This window comes from Cnephaeus nilssonii (genome assembly GCF_951640355.1).
Source record: "Cnephaeus nilssonii genome assembly, chromosome: 8".
Taxonomy (NCBI): Eukaryota; Metazoa; Chordata; class Mammalia; order Chiroptera; family Vespertilionidae; genus Cnephaeus; species Cnephaeus nilssonii.
In genome coordinates, this window is record NC_137079.1 from 38310632 (window position 1) to 38336258 (window position 25627).

General features: G+C 35.7%; 1 protein-coding gene across 1 annotated transcript in view; it reads right to left on the minus strand.

Moving 5' to 3' along the window:
• The window catches only part of ITGBL1 (integrin subunit beta like 1), a 204602-nt gene that overhangs the window by 21411 nt on the left and 157564 nt on the right, over positions 1-25627 (minus strand). Inside the window, exon 8 of the mRNA XM_079779340.1 lies at positions 43-159. Coding sequence (XP_079635466.1) covers positions 43-159 — 117 coding nt within the window. The remainder of the gene's footprint in view (positions 1-42; positions 160-25627) is intronic.

A 25627-nucleotide genomic window follows, 5' to 3' on the forward strand; every position in this document is an offset into this window, starting at 1 on the left:
AGCATGTTGCATGCAGTAGCGGAAGGCTGTTAAATTGTTCACCTCCACAGACTATGCCGTCGAGGTCTTCACAGCGGCGATCATCACACTCGCACGTCTTCCCATACACCCTGCGATCCCCCGGCGGGTAGCAGGTACATTTGCCACATTCACATTTACCTGCAAAATACAAAGGGGGAGCACGTACATCAGGAGATTCACAGAACCAGGAAGGCTTTCAAAGGAAACAAGCACACTATTGAACCCAGACCTCCGGACCAGTTCTAGGCTGTACCTGATTCTAGCTCAGCAAATAACTTTTCTGAACCCCCTATGGTAAGCTGAAGGTCAGACACAAACACCAAGGTGGTGGAGAGTGAAAGTGACAATTGCTGGCTCGGAAGTCATTCAGCTTTACTATTGTCCACCTTTTGTTTCATCTTTGAAGACTAATTCAGTTACTAAACTCTCTGGGTATTTCATATTCATCTTAGTTTGATGGTACCGTTGAATGTAACTGAATCGACTTTACATATATTGAGAAATTTAGCCTAATGAGGTCATTTAAAAATATTTTTATTTTGGGTGTATCCACCACATAAAGGAAAAAATGTTCATTGGTACATTGCAACATGACATTTTAGTGATTATTTTGCATTAATTTTACAGTTCATTAAACACATTTTAACATGGAGCATGTGTCACTGCGCATGACTTAAATATCTTTATCATTTCTGACTTAAAAAATAAACATATAAATATTTTTTGGAATGAGTTTGGTTCATAGTTGGGGACTGCCTTAACTATTATCGTTATGACTTCTATCACCACTTCCTGAGCTGTAAATGTGTGTCAACCATTATAATTTCTTAAATTCCATCATTTTGTTTTCATAATTCCACCCATTGACTAGCATAACCACTATCATTTACTAAACAAGAAAAAACAGAGACATATTAAGGCCAAGTTACTCTCCATGGTGACCCAGTTCATAAGGGAGAGATTCAAAACTTACATCCATTCTCATTAATGTTAAAGTGTGCACACTTAACCATTGAGCCATGCTGCACCTTAGTAGACTCATCACAGAACACCAGAAGACTATACAAGAGAGTAAATTCCCTTTGTTTGAGGAATTTGGACTAGTTTGCCAAAATTTCAGCTGGGTAACTACTTTGAGACATCTGTTACTCTCTGTCATTAGCCAACCATCGTAATTATACACCCACTGAAATGATCATGAGATGCTTCAGGGCTGACCCCACACTGTGGTTAGTCATTCTGTTGCTGCATTTGTATCTTGTTAAAGAAATTCCGAGTTGGTAGAGAGTGGGAAAAGGGAAAATTAGTATTTAGAATCATATAATTTCAGAGCTGTAATGAAAGATAATCCAATGCAGTGATTCATTATCTTTTCTGGCAGAAGTGTTGGGGGTCACGGTCCCTTGGAGAAACTGGTGAAAGACATGGCAATAGATACTCCTGTTCTGTCTGCCCTTCAACCTGTCTGTTTTTCTACTTGGAGACAGTCCCAAGTTCAGCAGAAGACAGAATCCTTTTCCTTGCCCAACAAGATTCCCTCTTTCTATGCCCTGGCGGACAGGACAGGGACACACCAGATACTCTTGGCAGGGCTTTGATTTTTGAGGGTGACTTCAAGGGCACAGGGTCTGTGCAACAGCACAATAGTGAGTGTCCAGGAGCAGTGAGCTTGGCACACAGTGGCTAGAGTTCCAAAGTGGTGGCAGCAGGGGCTTGTCTTGGCAATGCCTTGCTTAGCTGGAGTGTTGCATGAGCTGATTGTCCAGCATTGCATTCTGAGCCTAATCCCTTCTAATTCATTCCAGTTCATAAAGTTCATTTCTGTTGTTTGCTATCAAGAACTATAACTGGTAGACTCCAGATCTCTCCCTGGAAGAACATACCAACACACATTTATTTTTTGTAAAATGTCAGGAAGAACCATGACTTGCTGCAATTTATTTAATAGATGAGGAAACTCAAGCATGCTGAGGCTAAATGATTTGCCTAAAGCCGGGAAAGTAGACATCGGCAGTGTTGGTGCTAGAACCCAGATCTTCTGAGCCCCAGTTACCTTCTGGTGTGCATAAACATGCTAGCCCTCACCATGAGTGGATGTGTGAATGATAATAATAACCCAGACTGTGGAGACAGAGACAAACTACTAGCAAAGAAGAGTAATGAAATACAACAGATATCTAGGATTTTTAATCAAAATATATTTTACTTAAACATTTAAAATTTGATACTCATATAAAATACAAAAATACTCTAAGTCAATACATTTACAAGCACAGTATATAGCTTTATGTACAAGTAATCATTTTAACAAATAAAATACATCTCACTCAGTTTAGATCTTTTTACTTTAAAATTTCTCACAATCATTAAGATGTATTTATGTTTGCCACAAATATTAGATTAAAATTTAAAATCTTGCTGCACTTAATCTAAAATATCTCCTATAGGAAGTTCAATAATTATTAAGAATCTGTTTTGTGTGAATAATTTGATTAGATAATATTATTAATATTAAACAAAAGATATGTGCCTGTGATTTCTGCTATGCTATATAATTTCCAATTTATTTTCACTAAGTATTAACTCCAAATACAAATTTTGTAGAATGATTTCTAAGTATCAAAATCTTAAAATTTTGGAGCAAAATTATTGGTTTTTTTATAATAAAAATTTATTCTGAAACAATAGTCATGTTATTTAATGGTTAAAGTTTTTCAATATTTGTTTTAATGGAAAATTCACATGATCACTAGACATATATAAAGACCCTCTCCTCTTGAGCATATGAGAAATGAAAACTAAATCCACAATGAGATTCTTTCCCTAACTAATCAGATAAACAAGCATTCAAGAAATGACCATAAGTTTGGCAGTGCTTTGGAAGTACAAAGCGGTTTTTTGTTTGATATGTTTTTACAACTAGTGAAAGTATAAGTTAGTATAATATTTGGGAAGACTAGCATTGTCTGGTAAAGTCAATATGCATAATATATAAACTGGAAACTCAATTCTTGGCTATATTCCCTAGAGAAAAGCATACACATTTGTACTAGGAGATATTCCAGACTAAGCAGAGAAACACTATTCCAAGTAGTCTCAAAGGAAAAATATTCCAAATGTTTATCAATAATAGAATAGATAAATATCAACTATATTCTCAAATGGAACACTGTACAACAATTAAAATGAAGGAAGCACCATTGCTTGCACATCATGCTTGAATTTTAAAAATGTAGAGTGTAAGAAGCCAGCCACAAATAATAAATATTATTAGATGATATAATTTCAAAACAGGCAAGGCCAAACACCTTATTAGTGTTTAGGAATATATGCTTAGCTGGACAACTAAAGACAGGTGTAGAGGTGATTACCATGAAAGTGAGAATAATGGTCGTCTTTCCAGGTGGAGGAGTGGGTATGTGGGTTATTTGGCAAGAGATAAGAGGTTGCTCTTGGGATTCTGGCTTTACTCTGCTTCTGCACCTCAGTCATGGTTTGGTGTGTGATTATTTTACAAAACTTCATAATGCTATAAATTAACACACCATATACTTTTCTAGGCATGATGGATTTTTCAAGAAACAAGGCTAGTATATCTGGGGGGCCATGTTGGAAAAACAATCAGTTCCTTTACTTAACTCCTTACAACTAAATAGATTCCCAGTGAATTCAACATTTAAATGTAAAAGCTTAAAACATAAAATGCTAGGCAGAAATATAGGTGGGAGTTTTCATAACCCTAAGATGGGAAAGACTAAATACGACAACAAACCAGAAACATAACCTTAACCATTGATAAATTTAGCCATAAAATATGATATTTAAATTATTTAAAGCAACAAATAGCACAGGACTAAAAATAAACAATGAACTGAGATAAAAATTTTGTATAAATAAGACAGATAAGTAAAAATTACTATATGTAATAGTTCATATGTAAATAAGAAATGATGTACATCTTCAAGAAAAATAGACCAAGGACAAAAATGAATCATTCACAATACAAATAATACATGATAATTACTATCAATGGTGAATTATTTATAACTTTTAGTAAATCCCATGGAAATAATCCACTCATTTAAAATAACTATGCTTTGTTGAGAAGTCACCTGGTTTAATTAAAATACATAAAATTTCTGAGATCTTTTTAGTTAATAAGATTTTACCTTATATATCCTGGAAGAAACCCTCATTTATTGTTTGTTGGATTTTGCCCACAAGATGCTGCAAGGCACATGACAAACAAATAAACAAACAAACAAAACAACAACTCAAAAACACTAAAGTAAGAGAAAGCAAAATTTTTATTTTGTATATAGGATAATTCAATATCACTAAGTTATAACATGAGATAAAAAAGAGTAACTTGATACCTTTATAAAATGTAGGTTGCCTCATTTTCATTTTTAGAAATTAAAAGATCAAAAATTCATTGAGTAATTTCACTAGTTTCCATTCTTATTAACTGCTAGAGTACAATTACAGTAGAAATAATAATTTTTTATTTTACAAAATTGGAGACTGTTGGAGATGTAAAAGTCAATTTACAGAGAGAAAAGCCCCACAATTTACAGAAGAGAAAATGAACCTCTGTGCTTGAGATAACATGTGTCTTATTCGAGGTCACATTGTGAAAACAAGGGATCCAAAGGTCATTTCTTGAGGTCACAGAAAAAATAATGGGTACTCCTCAATCATTTCTATACCTATTGTTGCTTTCATTTTTAATAGTTAGGAATGGTAGTGTGACTCTATGCTAATGAAAATGGAGAGATATGTCAAAGCATTGCCTGAGAAAAGGTGTTTATCTCTGGTAGAGATTAATTTTCTAACACTGGTACAGGCGAACTATATGAAATTGTGACGGTGACAACATTTGTTTTTTAGGCTATATAATTATTTTCCTCCTTCTTTCCTTCTTTTTTTCTCCTGTTGTTTCTCTACTCCTTCTCTTTGTCCCCCAATCATCTCCTCCATCTCTCTCCATCTCTCTCTCTCTCTCTCTCTCTCTCTCTCTCTCTCTCTCTCTCACACACACACACACACACACACACACACGCACACATTCATGTCCTCTCCTTTCCTCTTTCTTGTATGTCTTTTAATTTTGGATTCCTCTTTTTGCACAGTTTTAACCATAACAAAGTTCTCAATCTTTAGACTTGCCTTCTCCTTCCCTCATCCTCTTCATCCTAATCTCAAGAATTAACAGTTAAAGAGAATCCTTTGATTGACTAATTGGATAAACTCATATCTCATTAAATGTTAACAACCAATTCAATCTTCTCTTCTTCTTTACCACCAGTCATATCATTGGGCATTTGTAAAGGAGTAAAAATTTGGAATTTTCAGACACCACATGGTAGATGTGTGGACCTGAACAATGACTGCTAAAAACTGAAATCATCTCCAGAAGCCATAAGTAAAAATACAACACACACACAATCACAAATCATTTCTATCCTCTATGCTCACATTTGAGGTGTGGAAAATGATTTTAACTTCTGTCAAACTACACTACAGAGAACACATATGTGTTCTTATTCAAGAATAAGGCTGATCAACTTTGAAAAACCGCATTGATTTGATCACTCCCTCTAGTCATTCATTCTACAAACACTTTTGAATATCAACTAGGGGCTAAGTATTGTGCTAGATGCTGAAGATACAAAATTAAGTAGGACATTTAAAAATTTTAATAGTAGAGGGAATAAAGGTAAAATACATGAGCATGCACACCCTGTAGGATTAGAGAAGTTCCCTGGCAAAGGTGACCTGGGAGTGAGTCTTAAATTGTCTGTTAAATGTCAATGGGGCAAAGAGGAAAAATAATAAAATTTATGGCACAGATATAACTAAAAGCATGGGCTCTGAATTTATATTCAGAACCCATGCTTTTAGTTATATCTGTGCCATAAATTTTATTAAAAATTTTATTAAAAATCCATATATATATATACACACATATATATACACATATATATGTATATATATGTGTATATATATGTGTGTATATATATATATATATATATATATATATATATATATATATATATGGATTTTTATCTTGACACATCCACTGTTAAATGTGTTTCCTTGGAAGAGTAAGTCAAACCTCATTTCTCATGGTTGCATGATGGGAATACAATAATAATGATAACATAAGGTTATTTTAAAAGCTAATTATTGTAATACATATAAAGTACACAGGACAGGACCTAACACCTAATACTATTTAATAAATTATAGATATTATTCATATTTTTATAATAAAAACATGTTGGGGGCTTGGGTTTCAATTGCTCACATAAAATTCATACCTCTTCTTTCTCATTGCATTTCTCTAAAAACAACGGCACTTCTTGATCCAAAATCAGATTGTTTAAGAAGAGCACTATATGATCAAATGAACCCGCCAGCATGGTAACAGCAGGCACACTCTCTATGACCTTATTTTCTTTCGCTTTTTAAAACGGGAAAAACCACACTTGCAGTACATGCTCAATAGTTGGAGAGTAATTAGAGTCTCACATAAAACAGAAAAGAGATTAGCACTTTACTAACACAGTCCTCCTTTGCCTAAAATAATTGGTTTACCATAGCAACCTGATTGCACTAGAAAAAGCTACTGCCAAATGCATCCTAAGTTCCCTTGAAATTTCTATGAGAAGGAATTAAGCACTCGAGAACTATAATATTCTGTACAATTTCATCCCAAGTTCAAATATTTTTTTTTGAGAATCAAGTAATCTTCCATCATTTGAAAGTGAAGAGGTACCTTTCACCTTCCATTTCAAAATGGGCAGTGAGACATAATTTAAGCCACATCGACATTACAATTGCTAGCCCATGAAGAATTGCTCATGCCTTTTAAAGACACAGATAAATGTCAATCCTTCTGTTTGTGCTTTCTTAGTACAAAAGGATTAAAGTGATCAATCATGAACGATGTGAGAGAAAAAAAAAAGACATTTAAGCAAATGTTGTGCTAATATAATTTTCTGTTGTCTGCCCCAGAATATCTAAAATTGAAAATGGGAGCACTAGGCTTCACTTTTCCTTAAAGGTTTCCTAAGGTATTGAGAAAAATATCACAGAGGAGGTCTATTAGACTTCTAAGTTAGATTATCTCATTATTTCAACCTTAAGATAGTTTCTAAAATAAAAACTGAAATTACTTAATTCATTTTTTCTAACTATAAGTTAGATAAATATAGTTAGGAATATCATAACTAGGTGGCGATACAATTAGGTGGCAATATCACATTCATTTACCAATTAACTAAAAAACTAAGTGCCAAGTCCAGGGCTAAAAAGTCAATGAATGAACTAAGGTGGGAAATATGGAGCTTAAGTAATTAATTAATGTGCCCATCATGAAGTGGCCAAGATCAATTAGAATAAGAATCTTTTTCCTCCCTCGTAAACTCATTGACTGGACAGTGGGCAGTACCTGCTTCAGAAACAAGGTTTTGGGATTCTGCAAACATAAATCATATCACACATGGACCTATTCCTGGTATGGACTTTAATGATTCCATTCTAGATAATAAATAAATACATGCAACTGTAATTCACCATGAAACACTCTGTGGGATAAATGCCAAAGGACGGACACAGGAAACAAATATTATTCACCAGTGCAAGACAGTGTTCTGTGTGCTATAATTAGAGAAATGGTTCTATAAAAAGTTGTTGAACCTTTTTGGGGGTGGAATCAGGACTTAGTCACATTTAAATTCTTGGTTTTTGTTACTTACAGAAATTCAAAAGTATGAGTGAATACATCACTTTCTTAATACACGTTTAAGCAGTGCTAATTAAATTGATTTAAAACTAGTGTGGGCTTTCTTCCATATCAGGAATAATTAGCAGATTATTTTTTAAAGAATTGAACAGTGAAATCCATATAACAGTAAACACTATATTTCCACCAACAAGCTAATTTTCTACAATTAAGAAAAATTAGTCTATAAAACAATATTTTCTACTGATCATTTATTTATTATTCTTTGTTTTTAAATGTACCAATATTGATTTCCCCAAATCATACAACAATAGAAAGAACATAGTTTATACACATAAGTGTATACATACTAGTACACGAGGATGTAGGTGCATATGTACATTTAAATTAGAGGATGATGAAACTCCATGTGAGCAACTTATCTTCAAAATGTTCATTAATACAGAAACCAAGACAGAGAAATACTTCCTACCATTGACTACAAAGTAAAGGTAGTTAAGTATAGAAATACAGTTTCAAGTAATGGGACTTACTGGGACCATAGTGATCCAGATCTATGGAAATACGTATATTATCAAATTATATACAAATAAATATCACTTGTAAAGGCCAAAGAGAGTAGTAAAAAGTCATAGGAAAGATCAGAGACTGTGGGAAGACATGAAAAAAATTCCTTGCCCACCTTTTCCACTATTTCAAGATAATTAAATATTTATTCTTACAAGAGACCATAGAGACCTCAATGGCTAATCTTAGCTAACTAGAAAAACTGTCTGATGAACAAATAAATGAGGGTCCTCTATGTTCCTTGGACTCTATCAGATAAAACATTTTGTTTTAGTAAGAATATCAAAGGGGTAGTGTAGAGATGAAGAAAGAGAGGGAAATATGCTTCCAATTAAGGGGTGCGGGGCGGAAAGGAAGGTGTTTAAAGAAAAATAACACTCAAATACATGTGATCTTCTATATTGGCAATGGAAAAAATTGTCAGAAAATAAAGGTATTTGAAATGCAGGTCATTTATGTAGGCATTCACATCTCCTTAACTGTAAAAAATGTAGGATAGCCTGGCCAGAATAGCTCAATTGGTTGAGCATTGCCCTGTGTACCAAAAGGTTGGCGGTTTGATTCTTGTTCAGGGCTCATACCTGGGTTGTGGCTTTGATCCCTAGTCTGGGAGCTTAGGGAAGGCAACCAATTGGGTTCTCTCTCTCTACCTCTCTCTTCCTCTCTCTAGCTAAGCATGTCCTTGGGTGAAGATTAAAATAAAAAAATAAAAGAAAATGTAAGATAAATAATCACTTGTTTGAAATAGAACCTGAGCTTTCTTTGGGTCCCTTTATATTATGAGTTAAACTGTGCTTATGTGTCTCTCTCATTCAAATCTTCAATAAAATCAAAGAAGTGAATACAGAACATAAAAACAAAACAAAACAAAATCACATGTAATTGTTAATTGTCAAAAACGTTCCTGCCATTATCTGTAAAGCAATGTCTTCTTTGAAGTAACAGGAAATTGCAGTATCAGTTCTGCAGTGAAATGACTTTTGCTTTCACCTGATGTATCAAAAGAAATAAACTCTTCAATCAGTCTTAGCAATAATAGTTAACATCATACCACAAAAGCTATTCAGGGAATGAAATGAGGTAATAACAGAGAACAAAAAAAGGCTAAGTGAGATGCTTCAAACAATGATAAGCTCTACATAACACAAAAAGCAGTGTTAGAGGACCCTGATTACTTTTGTCTTGAGTTATCTTTGACTTAAATACATCTGATTGCCAGAGAGTCCAAAGGATTGGTTGCTAGTCCATGATGTGTTACATGAATGCCACTGGAATTTTAATTTGCATATTTATCTCTTTTTTTGCTAGAAAATGACAACTGCTTTATGGGAAACATAGAAGGAAGGGTGTACCATATTTATAAATTAGAACCTTAAAATTGTTGCCCTACCCAGTTTGATTCAGTGGATAGAGCATCAGCCTGTGGATGAAAGGGTCCTGGGTTCGATTCCAGTCAAGGGCACATACCTTGGTTGCAGGCTCCTCCCTGGCCTGGTCCCTGGTCAGGGTGCATGCAGGAGGCAACCATTTGATGTGTTCCTCTCACATCGATGTTTCTCTCTGTCTTTCTCCCACTCTCTCTAAAAGATCAATGGAAAATATCCTCGGGTGAGGATTAACAAAAAACAAAAACAAAAACAAAAAATTATTAATTCTCCAACAATTGATCTATAGATTGAATGCATCCCTAGGTATTCAGATACCATTAATGGTATGTAAATGTAAAGAGAAAAAATAGTCAAAGCATTGTGGAAGAAAAATGGGTAGAGAAATCATAACACTAGATTTTATTATAGTTAGTAGACATTCTAAACTTATTCTCTCCCAAATCAAGTGTCTTGTTTATCCTCCACTTAATTTTCTATTTTATTTACTTTTTGGTTAAAATGTGTGATTTTAAATGTGTTTTCACTTTTAGAAATAGCATTACAAACTATGTACCCCAATCAAGTACAGTTTATATGGGATTTAGGTTCTAGCAATATGAAGAGCAAATAACATTCTGTACCTAAAATAAAGTGTTCATTCCATTGCTGGGCTTATGGGGAGAAATATAATTTTCCAAATACCCAAAAACAAAAACTATGAGCTAGAACAAGAGCAATTCCCATAAGCTCCCATGAAAGTGGTCCTGAGGGTACTTTAAGGAATGAAAGTAGAGAAATTGAACTTGAGACTCCTGAGACTAGGACTTAAAGAGACTCAAGATCAGTAATATAAGAAACTAACACAAATACTCCTTGAAGGAAAGTGTCCTGAATTTAAGCTTTAAGATTTTGAAAAGTTTAGGAGAAACCATGTATAAGCTCACAGTTGAAGATCAACATGTGTGCTCTCTTTGATAGCACATATATTGAAGACCAACACATGCACACATAAGGAAACAAACCACCATGAGTGAAAGTAAAAAAAAAACCACATTTTTTTTTTAGCTCTGTGCTATATACTGGTTATTGTCTAAGTAGCCATCTTGCCACTTTTTTCTTGAATATATCTGTTATTGTTATTTTAATATCTGTATCTAATAATCCCAATAACTGGGTCATTTAGGCATTTGTTTCTATTGTCTGTTGTTATTTCCTTGGTCCTGATTCTCATTTTTTGATTGAATGTCAGAAATGGCATATGAAAAGACTACAGAGCCTTTGGGCAGTAGTCTTTTCCCCCAAAACAGTTCACTTCTCATAAGCAGATAGAGCAATGTATCTCATCCCAGGTATATTTTTACCCCAGGGCACATTTGGCAATGTCCCCAGACACTTTTTAGTGTAGTGATGGGTTGGAGGTGCTACTGTTATCTAATGGGTAGGGGCCAGGGATGCTGTTAAACATCCTACAAAGCTCAGCACAGACTCCAGCCCAAAATGTCAAAGAGTGCTGCTATTGAGAAAACCTGAACTAAGTGAAGGCAGATCCAAATAGCAATTGAGCTCACCACAGACTGAGTTGCATTTACCTCTTGTTTACCCTCCTCCTCCCAAGAGATCCAAAAGCTCATGTCATCTGAGCTCATGCACACTCATACATATACACATATAAATGCTCACATGAAAATGACCCCCATGAAAGTCTACACTTCATCCTTTAAGACTGATCATTTTCACCTCCTTTAAGAAACAGTGCCTGCCACTGCCTCAGCCCACACACTCAATCACCACTTGAGGCTTGAATAGTATCATTATGATGTTTAAAATAGAATCTGGGTACTGTTCCCACAGATATTGATTGATCTGAAATGTGCTCCATGGTGTTGAAGTCTGTTATATAATATTTTTTAAATCTAAACTGTTCATTTGCATCTGGTGCTTATGCAAATCATTAACATTTTTATGCCATTTCCTAAAACACCCATTCACTATATTTTTAATATATACCTCTATTATCCCTTATTAAGAATCACTTCCCTAATTTCAAATCAAGATTTTAAGATATTGCATATAAACACACACATATTGAAATACTAAGTGCCTTTCACTTTTTAAATTATGATTTCACTGATTTAAAATATATTATATAAAGCAATGCATAAATAATCACAACTCAGTACAGGATCAATGTAAATAAAAAGAAAATACATATGCATAAGGTAAGAAATCCCCTGTTAAACTCAGCTTCAGGGACAATTCTTGTTAATGTTGCTGTGAATTTCATTCTAGTCTTTTATCTACACCTATTTTTACATATGTTGAGTAAACAATGCAATATATTTTATCTAAAATTACCATGTAAGTATTTTAGTTAGGGGCACTTTTAAGAGGATTCATTTTAATTGAGATCATTCTTTTAGTAGCCCTTTTCATGACCTAAACTGTGGCTAGACTTAATCCTAAAGTACAATATTGTTTTTTCAAGGGAGCAGATAGTGTATGTTACCAGCCTTGACCTCTATTGCACACATTTGAATTCCTCCTGCTGATAGAATTTCAAGTGTACATTAATTTACTTAGAGCTTGACTAATTGGCCATTCATTTCCAAAGAGAGAGAGTGCTGATTTAATCACTTAAATCTGTAATTAGGCTATCTCTAGGAGAAAAAAAAAATATTTCTATACCACTCCTTTAAAATTGCCCATGAACTAACAAATAAGCTTCTTTGCCTTGTGTGCTACCCAAGAATAAGAAGAAATGTAAGGGTCCCGGGAACTCTTTCCTTTGCTCCCTTCATTCAGGATTGTTCTAATGTGGATTATTAATAGAGAATCATTTGCTCTCTGCTTTCTTATCTGCTGAGATAACAATTAATATTCAACCATGTGGACAGCACACAGGAGAGGGTCTAACATCTAAATCAAACTGATGAGTCTATGAAGATTGATGACCCCAAGGAAGAGAAAGTTACCCTCCAATAGGAATTCCAGTTTTCACAGAAAGAAAACTGACCTCCAAGGGTTTTGTAACCATAAAGAAAACCACTATTGTGGGTTGAGTAGGTTTAGTTAATGTGTAAGTGGTGTCATACATAATAAAACAAATCAAAATGAAAGAAAGGGACCCATAGTAAAATGCAGAATAGAGAGTTTTGGTAATATTATTTACTTAAAATCTTTTTTTCTTGAAATATTAATGTTTATTGAATGCAACACTATTATATTTAAAATTGTTTTTCTCGAAAAACAAAAACAAACAATAACAAAAAAACAGAATAGAGATAAGAACACATTATACGATGCTTTAAACTTCTTTTTTAGTTTATGTTTGATGGGCAGGTGAAGGAGAAGGTAGAATTACACCCTTGGTGTATGTATTAGACTTTCTTTATAGACTTTGGTATATGGGTTAGATCAGTGGTCGGCAAACTCATTAGTCAACAGAGCCAAATATCAACAGTACAACGATTGAAATTTCTTTTGGGAGCCAAATATTTTAAACTTAAACTTCTTCTAATGCCACTTCTTCAAAATAGACTCGCCTAGGCTGTGGTATTTTGTGGAAGAGCCACACTCAAGGGGCCAAAGAGCTGCATGTGGCTCACGAGCCGCAGTTTGCCAACCACGGGGTTAGATTAAACTGTTTACCCAGTTTGCCAACCACAGGGTTAGATTAAACTGTTTACCCAGCCGAAACCGGTTTGGCTCAGTGGATAGAGCGTCGGACTGCGGACTCAAGGGTCCCGGGTTCGATTCCGGTCAAGGGCATGTACCTTGGTTGCGGGCACATCCCCAGTGGGGGGTGTGCAAGAGGCAGCTGATCGATGTTTCTCTCTCATTGATGTTTCTAACTCTCTGTCCTCTCTCTTCCTCTCTGTAAAAAATCAATAAAATATATTAAAAAACAAAACAAAACTGTTTACCCAGTTTGCCGACCACGGGGTTAGATTAAACTGTTTACCCCTGTCTGTTAATATGACATCAGATTAACAGACAGGGCCATGTTTAATAAAGGCTTAAATAATCCTATCTAATAATAGACAAATATGCAAATTGACCATACCTCCGACACACCCACAAGCCATGCCCACAAGACATGCCCACCACCCAATCAGAGCAAGTATGCAAATTAACCCAAACCAAGATGGCTACAGCCACAGAGAGCAAGGTTTCCTAGGTAACAGAGGAAGCCAAGCTTTCCACCTGCCCTTGCCAGGCCTTAGCCTCCACTCAAGCTACAAAGTTTCAATTATAGAAGGTAAACAAATTCAAACAAATGGCGGCAGAATGGAGCTTGAGAGAGCAGGCCAGGGTTGCCGCCTGCAACAGGGGAAGCAAAGTTTTCCGCACACCCTGGCCGGGCCCACCCACTTAAGGCAACAAAGTTTCAATTATAACCCCAACACAAATGGCTGCCGGCCTCAGAGGGAGCCCCAGGCTTGGCTCTGCTCCAGGCTACAAAGTTTCAATTGTAGAAGGAAAATAAATTCCACATACCAGGGCCTCTGCTTGGGTTGCCAGGGGGCATGGCTGGCCTGCAAACCACCACAGGCCCCTTGCTCAGGCTGCCCCATGCCCCAAGGGAACCTCCACCCTTATCTGGGACACCCTTCAGGGCAAACCAGCTGGCTCCCACTCCTGCACCAGGCCTCTATCCTATCTAATAAAAGAGTAATATGCAGATTGACCACCACTCCAACACACAATATGTCTGCCCCCATGTGGTCAAAGATCCTGCCCCCATGTGGACACAAGATGGCCACCACAGATGGCCAGCAGGAGAGGGCAGTTGGGAGGTACCCGGTCTGCAAGGGAGGGCAGTTGAGAAGGACCAGGTCTGCAAGGGAGGGCAGTTGAGAGGGACCAGGCCTGCAAGGGAGGGAAGTTGGAGGTGATCAACCCTGCAGGAGAGGGCAGTTAGGAGTGACCAGGCCGGCAGAGGAGGGAAGTTGGGGGCAAACAGGCTGGCAGCGGAGTGGTTAGGGGGTGATCAGGCTGGCAGGCAGAAGCGGTTAGGGGCAATCAGGAAGGCAGGCAGACAAGCAGTTGGGAGCCAGCAGTCCTGGATTGTGAGAGGGATGTCCGACTGCCCATTTAGGCCCAATCCCAGTAGGATGGGGCCTAAACGGGCAGTCGGACATCCCTCGAGGGGTCCCAGATTGGAGAGGGTACAGGCTGGGTTGAGGGACAACCCCCCTCTGTGCACGAATTTCGTGCACCGGGCCTCTAGTGAATTAAATAAAATGTTAACAATAAATAATTTTATTGAAAAACAAAATAATGAATTTTTATACATCTTGGATTAAAATTGAAGATATGCTGGGGAAAACATAGTTTAAAAAGTTCAATAAAGTGTAGCAATTACATCCATATTCAAATGTAAAACTCAATGAACACTATAACAGCTTCATTATGGGTCAGGCCAAGTCTAGGCACTATTCTTCCTGCATTTAGGCTAGTTTTCCATCAGAGGTAATACTGGGGACACAGTCTAATCAACCTCACACTATTTTATCTAAAGAGGAGCCTGACTATATATCTAAGATGTATTTTATTGACAAAAAGTAAAATAAGTAAATAAGAAGGATGTAAAAATAGGTTATGTAGACTTGGAGCTGCAATAAAACTTGTAAACTACTCTCAAACAAGATATTCATTAAGGGTGAGGGTTAGTTATTCACAAAGGAAGGGAAAATATTGCCAACTATTACAAACAAAGTAGAATATAAGTGCATTTTGAGAAGTATGGTGTTAATGCCCTGGGCGGGTGGCTCAGTTGGTTGGAGAGTTGTCCTGTACATCAAAAAAGTTATTGGTTGAATCCCTCGCTTTTTGTTACATTTAAATATGCATGTCTAACAACTGCTTTTTGCAATAAATATGTCCTTTCCTCCCACATGAGATAAAAGATAAGATAAACCAAACACCTATTCTATGCCATCAACCAAAGTGGTAGTTTTGGCGTATCCATTTCCTTCTCATGCATTCTATGTGTTTCTGAGTTGAACACTTCCACTTTTTCCCATCTAGAAGTTGGGATGTTTAAGTAATTGTTAAGAAATCACTTGTAGGGGAGTAGATAGTCACTGAGAATTTCATTGTCCTTAGACAATGAATTTGTGTTTTCCACATATAGGAACAGCCTTCTGCCTTTGTGTGACTGTGAACATACACGTTTCCTGGCATTGTACTAAGTACTCCCCGTTCATTATGTGATTTATTTTCCACGGAGACTCCATGGATGAAGGTCCTGATTTTATCCCCGCTTTGCAGATGAGGCACATAGACTGATAGGGTTTAGGTAATTTACTCAGAGTGATGCAGTCAGTAAAAGGCGGAGCCAGGATTCCATCCAATATCTGGCTGAGTCAAAAACACCTATCTAGGTTATATTTCTTCTTTATTTTGGACAAATGCCAAGGATAAGTAATTGACATTATCAGTTAGCATAAATGTATTTATTGCTTTTCAAAATAAAATAAAGATCATGATAAAAATGTTACTTTAAATACAAGGGGAGTTTACTGGGGAAATGTCTCATGCAAAAATCCAAGTATCTACTATCAGGTATGGGCGGGGGAACAAAAACCTTTATATTATCTCCTTACAAACACATTTGCAAGCCAGTTTGTTCATTTGAAAAACAAGCTAACCTATTGTTTCTTCATAAAGGAAAGAAAATAAGCGCATATCTCCTAATGGTATTAGTATAACTGACAAAATATAAAACCATAGTTTGGGCATCAACTATATTTACCTTAATCAAAAATATTTTGGGCTATTTGAGGACATGATGAGAAGACTGGGAACCAGTAGCTCTGTGAACTAAGAGAGCCGCCATGCCTTCAAGCATGTCAACCTCGCAGACGGCAGCAAGCTTGACATGCTTGTGAGTTTTTCTCTTCCTCTCAATCTTGTTCCTCTCAATACTACTTCTTAGGTATCTTATACTCTATTGGGAAGAGCAAAGAGGCTTATATATTAGAGCACAGTATTATGAGAATGTGATAAAAGGAGAACACAGAGACTTGGGCAGCTTTTTGGAAAAGGTGACACCTGTGGTGAGTTCTAAAGTTAGCCTAAGAGTGTATGAGGGGGGAAAGGGGTCTAGACTTTTCCTAAAGGCTTAATACACTTTAAGCTAAAATAATGGAAAGGCAAATTTGACAGCAGTACAGAGAAAACATAAATCAAAGTGCACAATACAAGTAATAGAGGAACCAGGTGACAGGTTCTTAGAGATGATGATCTGTGCTAAGGTTATACCAGAGGTGTGTAGAGAATGAGATATTTCTTCATTCAACTGAAAGGAGAATATCTAAACAAGTATAAAATTTCCATAAGAAATATTATCACCCACATGGCCAATATCTTAAAATCTTTTAAAAATACATTATTTTTTATTTATTTATTTCATTTTTATTTTAGTATAGTTGATATACAATATTAGTTTCAGATGTGCAATATAATGATTCGACATTTATATCACTTATGATGTGATTGCTACACTAAGTCTAGTAAGCATCTGTTGCCTTGAAAAATTATCACAATAACCAGGCTCTTCATGCTTTCATTTCCCCCCAATCATTTATTTAGGGACCCTCTCACATTCTAATTGAGAAAGACTGACATATACAAGTAAAAAAGTAAATATTTAATGTAAAATTTCACATAAACAAGCCAGACATACAGTCTGGCTTCTATGTCTGGCTTGTTTATGTGAAATTTTACATTAAATATTTAAGAACTTTATTGTGTACTTCTTCCCTATAAATAATATGAGGACACATCCCCTGTTTGGAATGATCTCTTGGTGCACAATTGTCTCATTTCAGTGTTCACCATAAAATATGAATCAGAGAAACAGATGTGTTTTCACATTTGAATTTCAATAAAAATTAAAAACCTGTGAGTAACCAAAGTGAGCAGATGTTCAAAAGGCAACAGGATTCTAAAACTAAAATTATCTTTTTCTTGATTCATATGCATATGCCTTTTTATTAAGGGGAAAAATATGTTAATCATAATTTTAATTATGGCTATTATTTCAATCTTTAAAATCCTGCTTAGGTGTTTATTTGTAGTGTATTAATTTTAAAGTCTTATATACATACAGAAAAGTGCACAAACCAGGAGTGTATGACTCAAAGAATTTTCATTAAGTGTAACACCCAAGTGAAGAAATATAAGGTAACCTATACCTCCAGATGTTTCTCTTCTGTCCTACTAGTCAGCCCCCAAACACAACAACTAATCTAGCCTCTATTACTATAGAACAGTTTTTGAAATTTATACAAATGGGACCATACAGAGAACACTCTTTTGTGTCTAGTTTTGTTGCTGGGATAGTTTTATTTCTTTTTTACCCATTGCTAAATCTTTTTATAATTATCTTGCCTTTATGTACTAACTAGGTTCACCAAAACAATGATAAACAAGTGGTGCTATCAGGAATCCTTGTCTTGTTCCCAATCTCAGGGGGGAAAGTTTAAAACATTTCACCATTAAATATGTTTTTCATTCTTTTTAACTAATACTCTCCTCTGTTATGTGAAATCTGCTGTTAATACACCATTTGAGCTCCCAATATTAGTAACTGTAATTCACAGTAGTATTCTTATATTGATTAGAAATATATGTTTAAATTATACAGTTTGTCATCTATTTTCTTAAACTTAGACCTCATATATCTGATATTCCAGCATCCCCTATTAGTCTTTATTTCCAAATGGTCCCTAGTTGGTTGTTTTATATTTCTTTTCTTTTTTTTTAATATATATATTTTATAGGTTTTTTACAGAGAGGAGGGGAGAAGGATAGAGAGTTAGAAACATCGATGAGAGAGAAACATCGATCAGCTGCCTCTTGCACACCACCTACTGGAAATGTGCCTACAACCAAGGTACATGCCCTTGACCAGAATCAAACCTGGGACCCTTGAGTCCGAAGGCCAATGTTCTATCCACTGAGCCAAACCGGTTAGGACTGTTTTGTTTTCTTGAAGATATTTTTTATTGAATGCAGGACACTGAAGAGGCTCTGAGTAGTGTAATACTTATCCAGAAATAATTTATCTTATTCTCTAGTAGGCATCACAATTAGAGGTAGATATCCCCAATCCAGTCAGGGACTGCGCTGATTCCAAATAGGTTGCAATTCCTGCAAGGTCTGATCTGTCTCTGATTCACTAACACTTCTCCAGGCTTCTATGAGAGCCTGGGATCCAGGCTCTTAGTAGTTCCATAGATTCAATGTTTGTCTCCCAAGCACCATATTACTCCATGAAGTCCTAATCAGCTGGTTAGACCACTTCTTCTTGGAGTCTTAGCTGCTTGTGAACTGGAAAATACCTGGGAGGGAAAACTAGAGTGAAGTATTGGCTCATTTTCTGCACCTCCCTTATCTTCAAGATCATGACCTCTCAAATCCTGGCAGTCTTGGTAGGTTCAATCTTATATATTTTGTTGCCATCCCTTTAAGATTCCAGAAAGTTCTATTATCTTTTCTTCTTATATCTAAGCCCTCTGCTAGCTTCTTACCCTCTTTTCCTGCACAAGATAAAAATCAGCAAATGATCTGAGGGGAAAGCATTGCACAGAAACCAGGTTCACACCTAAATTAGCTTCTCTTCTCTTTAAGATCTTGGTTTCTCAAGCCCTAGCTATTTCAAGAGCATTCCAACTCCTTCAAATAGATTTTTTTGGGGATATTTTTCAAGCTTTTCTTGTGTTTGACCATATCATTGGTCAATTAAAACTATTTTATCATAGTGAGAAACAGAACTACTTGTTAATTTTTAAAATGTGTTTATACTGAAGTTTTGCCACATAAAATCTTATATTTTATTACAAGTAAATTATAGACAAATATTATTTTTTCATCACAGAGGATTTTGAAAGTGGAAAATATTAATTCATGTAATTATAGTATTACTGAATCACTTGCTTGATGTTATTTGTTTTCTTTTATTTTGACAAATAGGGGTGTAAAAAACTATTCTCAGAATCATGTGGCATTTTTGCTACCATTTGTCCTAGAAATTGACTTCAAATAGTTCAGTGAATAATATATATCATCTTAACCAGTACATTTAATTATACTTTAATGACTGAATGAATATAAATTTGTGAAATTCACCACTCATTTTATCACTTTCACATTTTTGTCCTATTTGTTTCTTTTAAACATTATATACACAATATAATACTCAAGAATATATTTTTAATCTTGCTTATTTTACTTATTACATCATGACCATTGCCCATGTTTTTCAATTATCCTTTGAAAACTTTTCTTTAGTGTGGCTCTATATTCTATTGCATTTAATCATTTAATATTATTTTTTAGATATATAGTTTTCCTTTTTTCACTATTAAAATTGCAAAGACTAGTTTTATACATATAAATCTTTGCCTTTTGGAAAATTGCTTAAGTAAATCCTTTGAAATAAAACTTTTGGGTCAATGGGTATAGATTTTGAAGATTCTTTAATTGACATTGGCAAATTACTCTAAGAAAATTTAAGCCAAAGCATGTTCCTCATAGTGAATCCTTATCAACACTAAATATCATAAAAACATTCTTCCAATTTACATGTTAAAAAGTTTACATTTTCTATTCAAAGGGAATTTTATATATACATTGTTTTTATTATGTTTTTCCTTTGGGTAAGTTGTTTAAGTCCTTCGGCCATTCTTTTTGTGTAATGTGTATTTTTCACATAAAATTTGGGCTTTTTTAATATTAAGAACTTTTTTTTCTACTGAACTCTAACCAGGAAAAAAATTATACAAATTTTCATAATTGTTCTTTGTTCACTGAGAAACTCAGTGGAGGGGTAGAATACATTCCAAATTGGTGCCCTACACAAAGGCATGTTATTCTCAATACAGTGTTTAAAGTTCACACAGTTATGAATATAAGAAAACAGAGGGTTAAATAATATGAGGGTTTTATTTCCAGTGGAAACACATCAATCTAATGGAAAGTTGAAGAAAATATCCATCAGTTCTGTTCCTCTCACTGAACACATACTTATTAGCATCAATCATTATTAGCTACTTTCTTCATTAGGTGGAGAACAGCATTATATTGCTCCTGCAGCAAAATTAGAGACTGTTTCTGGAGTCAGGTGGAAGAGAAGTTCAATTGGAAGAAAAGAGAAAACTCTTAACATCAAAAGCTAAATATTAGGTTGCCCTCCTACTTAATTTTCAAAAAGTAAAAATAAACTATTCCAGAAAATAAAAGATGGGAAATGAGAGATTCACTTATAAAACCTACTTACTGGAATTCAATGTCCTTATACACAGGTGAGAAAAGACCACACGTCCATCCTGCAGGAGGCAGGGTCTAAATCTTGAAGTGGCCATACTATAACCCATACCTGAGCTTTTCACCTCCTTCTCTAAGGGCCTGTGCCCAGACTCTGACTCTATCACATGGCTATTGCTAGATCCAAACCAGATAAGTTTCTTGCAAAGAGACTGTCAACTATGTATCAAGATATTATTATATTTGAATTAATTTTTCCGAATGAGAAAAATGTCACATAATGCTAGTGGTCTATACAATATAATGGTCTATACAATATAATGTCTTACTGACGAATCTCCTATTTTATTCATGTTTGCAATGTGACTAAATAAAACAATCTATTCCAAGGCTCACCTACAGCTAGTATCATGTCTAAAGAGATATAAGGGAATATATATATATATATATATATATATATATATATATATATATATATATATATATGGCTAATATGCAAAGTGTCCCCTCAGGAGTTGGATTGCTCACTATGACGTGTGCTGACCACCAGGGGGTGGTGCAGAACGAAGGCAGGCCCTGACCTGCAGCCGGAAGGCCCCCATCAGCCCTGATTGCCAGCCAAGCCTAGGGACCCTACCTGTGCATGAATTTTGTGCACCAGATCTCTAGTGAAATATAATAAAATGAGATACAAGCAGAACCCACTGGGTAGGCTCCTGAGAAAGCACCTTTAAAAAAGGTATGTTGCAATCAACTTTTCTGCCCTTGGTATTTCACTCTCATCCTTCTGAGACAAGGCATGATGTCTGCAGTCTCAACAGGTATCTTGAAAATGTGAGGGCAAGGGTGGTCCCACCCTAAGAACCAAAGCAAGCCTGGGCCCCTAGTTACATTATATAGTTTCCATACTGGATAGTGTCATGCTGGATACACTGCCTTCACTCAAAGTTCTTTAGTATGAGGTCTCCAAAATTTGTTTAAGCTACTATTTGACTGGGAGGAGAGGTATCTGTTAATCAGAACCAAAAATTATTCCTGACTGATGCAATTCTCTAAGTACTCATTCAACTCATCTCCGTTTTCTTCTACTGCCTCTTTAATTACATTTTATTCTATCTAATAGTGTTCCCTCTGCAACTGACTGAGTAGACTTTCTCAAAATCTAATGCTTAACATATCATATGACTAGAAATTCATTTTATTTATATAGTCTAATATTTCATCAGGTACTTCACACCACCCAATTGGTTCCTTTATTTGTCAAATGAATTACTGAATTTTCATTAAATAGAAAATCAGAACCACGGTTAATTCAAAAATGGAAAAAAAAACGCACCCACATGTATAATAAATTGATTTTATAATTAAAAAGATATCCAGCCCTAACCGGTGTGGCTCAATGGATAGAGCGTCAGCCTGCGGACTCAAGGGTCCCGGGTTCGATTCCGGTCAAGGGCATGTACCTTGGTTGCAGGCACATCCCCAATAGGGGGTGTGCAGGAGGCAGCTGATCGATGTTTCTCTCTCATCGATGTTTCTAACTCTCTCTCCCTCTCCCTTCCTCTCTGTAAAAAATCAATAATATATATATATATATATATATTTAAAAAAAAGATATCCAGAAGATAACAGTAACTGAGCCTTTTATAAATTACTAGAGTCCTGGTGCATGAAATTTGTGCACTCTGGGGGTCCCTCAGCCTGGCCTGTGACCTCTCGCAGTCCGGGAGCCCTCGGGGGATGTCTGACTGACACGGAGGCAGGAGAGGCTCCTGCCACCGCTGCTGTGCTTGCCAGCTGTGAGCAAGGCTTCTGGCTAAGTGGCACTCCCCCTGTGGGAGCGCACTGACCACTAGGGAGCAGCTCCTGCATTGAGTGTCTGCCCCCTGTTGGTCAGTGAATATCATAGTGACAGTCGTTCTGCCATCAGGCTGAAACCGGCTCTCCGACATCCCCCAAGGGGTCCCATATTGCAAGAGGGTGCAGGCCAGGCTGAGGGACCCCACTGGTGCACAATTGGGGCCAGGGAGGGACATGGGAGGTTGGCCAGCCAGCAAGGGCCTGCGGGAGGGCTCCAGGGTGTGTCTGGCCCATCTTGCTCAGTCCCAATTGGCTGGACCCCAGCAGCAAGCTAGCCTAGCAGTCAGAGTGTCTGCCTCCTGGTGGTCAGTGCATGTCATAGCGACTGGTCAACCAGGCTATATATACTAATGAATAATTAATTACATGCAGAAAATAGGCATAAGAAACTGTACTGACTGACATAAAGATCCATGCTGAAGTTCTGCAGTGATGATTTTAAAACCTTTTGTCACAGATGCTGTGTATGGAAAGTACTTGGTAGCAAAATGTACACTCCTACTAAATAAATAAGATAAGGGATTTTTCATTGATTCAGTCAGTCATCAGCTATTTATTGGGACACCATAGTTCTTGATGTGCCATGTACTAGTCTAGGGCTAAAGAGCACAGAGGTAAATAAGAAAAGTGTGCACTCTTTTATGATTTCTACTCTAATGGGTGAAACAGACTCCTAGAAGTAAACACAAAAATATAAGATTTCAGGTAGTAAAAAACCCCAAAAATATATATATATATACCAGTGAGGGGGCCTTGGTGCTCCATATAGACTAGCCTGAGTGAGCCAGATCTTATATACTTCTAATGTGGAAATAATGTTTTCTACCAAATAGACTCCCAACTTTTTGACTCAACTTTACTCAGAACATTTACATATAAGTAAGTCAAAAGTGTTATCACAAATATATAGATTTCATATATTTTATCCTTTAAATTTTGACAAACAAGTAAATGTAATCCTTAAACCCTGAATGCTTTGTTCTCTGAGATAAGTACTTTCTCAAAAGCAATAGAGTGCAAGCGATTTTCATAGGGTTGCTGCTTTTTTGAAAGCTGATTCAAAAATTAGTGTGTAAAGTTCCTGCTTTTAAGTATAATCATTTTCACTTGTGAATATGAGCAAGGAAGATTATAAGCTGTCAAGAATCTTCAGAGCTTCTGCCCAGGACAGAATGATGGGTCCACATGTTGTATTGAAACTTTCCCAGCTGAATGGATAAAAATAGTGTTTAACTTTCATAGTCATTACCAGCCCAAGCAATTTGTTGAACCCTTCAATCAGGAAAGGAAACAAAAGACGGGAGATGGGTGAATGACTCATTTCTCCATGTGTTGTCTATATAGTGCTATTCTGATAATTGGATGATCTGAAGTTTAAATAAAATTGCTTTAATGCATTTTAGGGAGGATGCAACCACGAAATATTTCAAAAACAAAAACAAAACTCTGTAAAAGACTGAAAGAATCCAATGTTTTATAATTAGAAACACATAGAGATTATGCTTAAAAGATAGACAAATAAAGACACACTTAAACACATTTTAAAGTATAAACCAGTGAGAAAAGTCCTCCTTACACCTAAAAACCCAAATAACCCAAATTGAAATCTTGCATCTATTCCAAGTAGTAAAATATTTTGTTATAGAATAAATATTTAAATATTTACTTCAATTTTTAATATACTGTATTTGAAAGGATAGCAATTTCACCAGATCTATAGGCAATTCTTTAATTGACTTGATCATATTTAATGTGAAACAATTTGAACACAATTCACCCAACTGCCAGTGACAATGAGATATGTCTGTTTTTGGTTGTTGTGAAACATTCATCAGTACCTTCAAATATCACTTATTCAAGCTATTTTACCCCATGAAACTCAGGATAAAAGAAAATTTTGCCTCAGAAAAACATTGGCCATGGGTTGAAAAATATTGTATAGAAAATGTATGAGATATCTGAACTTTAAAAAAAAGTTTCTTTTTTTTCATTTCTAGATAAGGTGTTAAAACAGAATACTTATAATAATATCTTTCACATGTTAATAGCTATTTTAGGTCTTGACTTCAGGAAGCAAGGGTTGAACTCCTAGTGGTGAGTTCTCAGATGGGAGATAAGGGCTGGCCCTTGTGGAGGAAAACATGCTGCAAACCAGATTATCTTCTTGAATATAGCACTGTTCACTTCCTTTTTTCCTAGTTAGTTATGTTTTTGTAATGTATCTAAATGATTAATAAATGCAAACAATTAAGTAAAACATGCAACGCTATGTTCATTATTGGATTACAAAATTAGTTTTTAACTGCAAAAGAAATTACTGTGAAAGATTTTTCAGTTCTATCTAATTTTGCCTTTCATAATAATTATTCCAAACAATGGCTGATTTTTTTGAGTAGGAAAATAAACAGATATTGAAAGCCAAATACATGCCAAGCAATGTGCTAGTTCATTTAATCCTCAAATCATACTAAGATGTGACAGTATTCTCTTCTCTTTGTACTTCAATGCTGTGTCTCAAGGGAAGCAGCAACTTTAGTATACACACTATATAGCAATTGCAAATTTAATGCTTTGATTATGTATGGCATTAAATTACATTTCATTCTTACCAAACATTCTATAAAATAATGCCATTGACTCTCTTTGAACAGGGGGGCATTGAACTTCCAAAGATGAACAGTATACTTTCATGAGAATATCTGAAAATATTCTTAAATTTTGTATTTCAAGTAAAATGTTTTTAAAATATGTTTTTCATTTCATATTCTTCCTTTCTTCTGACCTCACA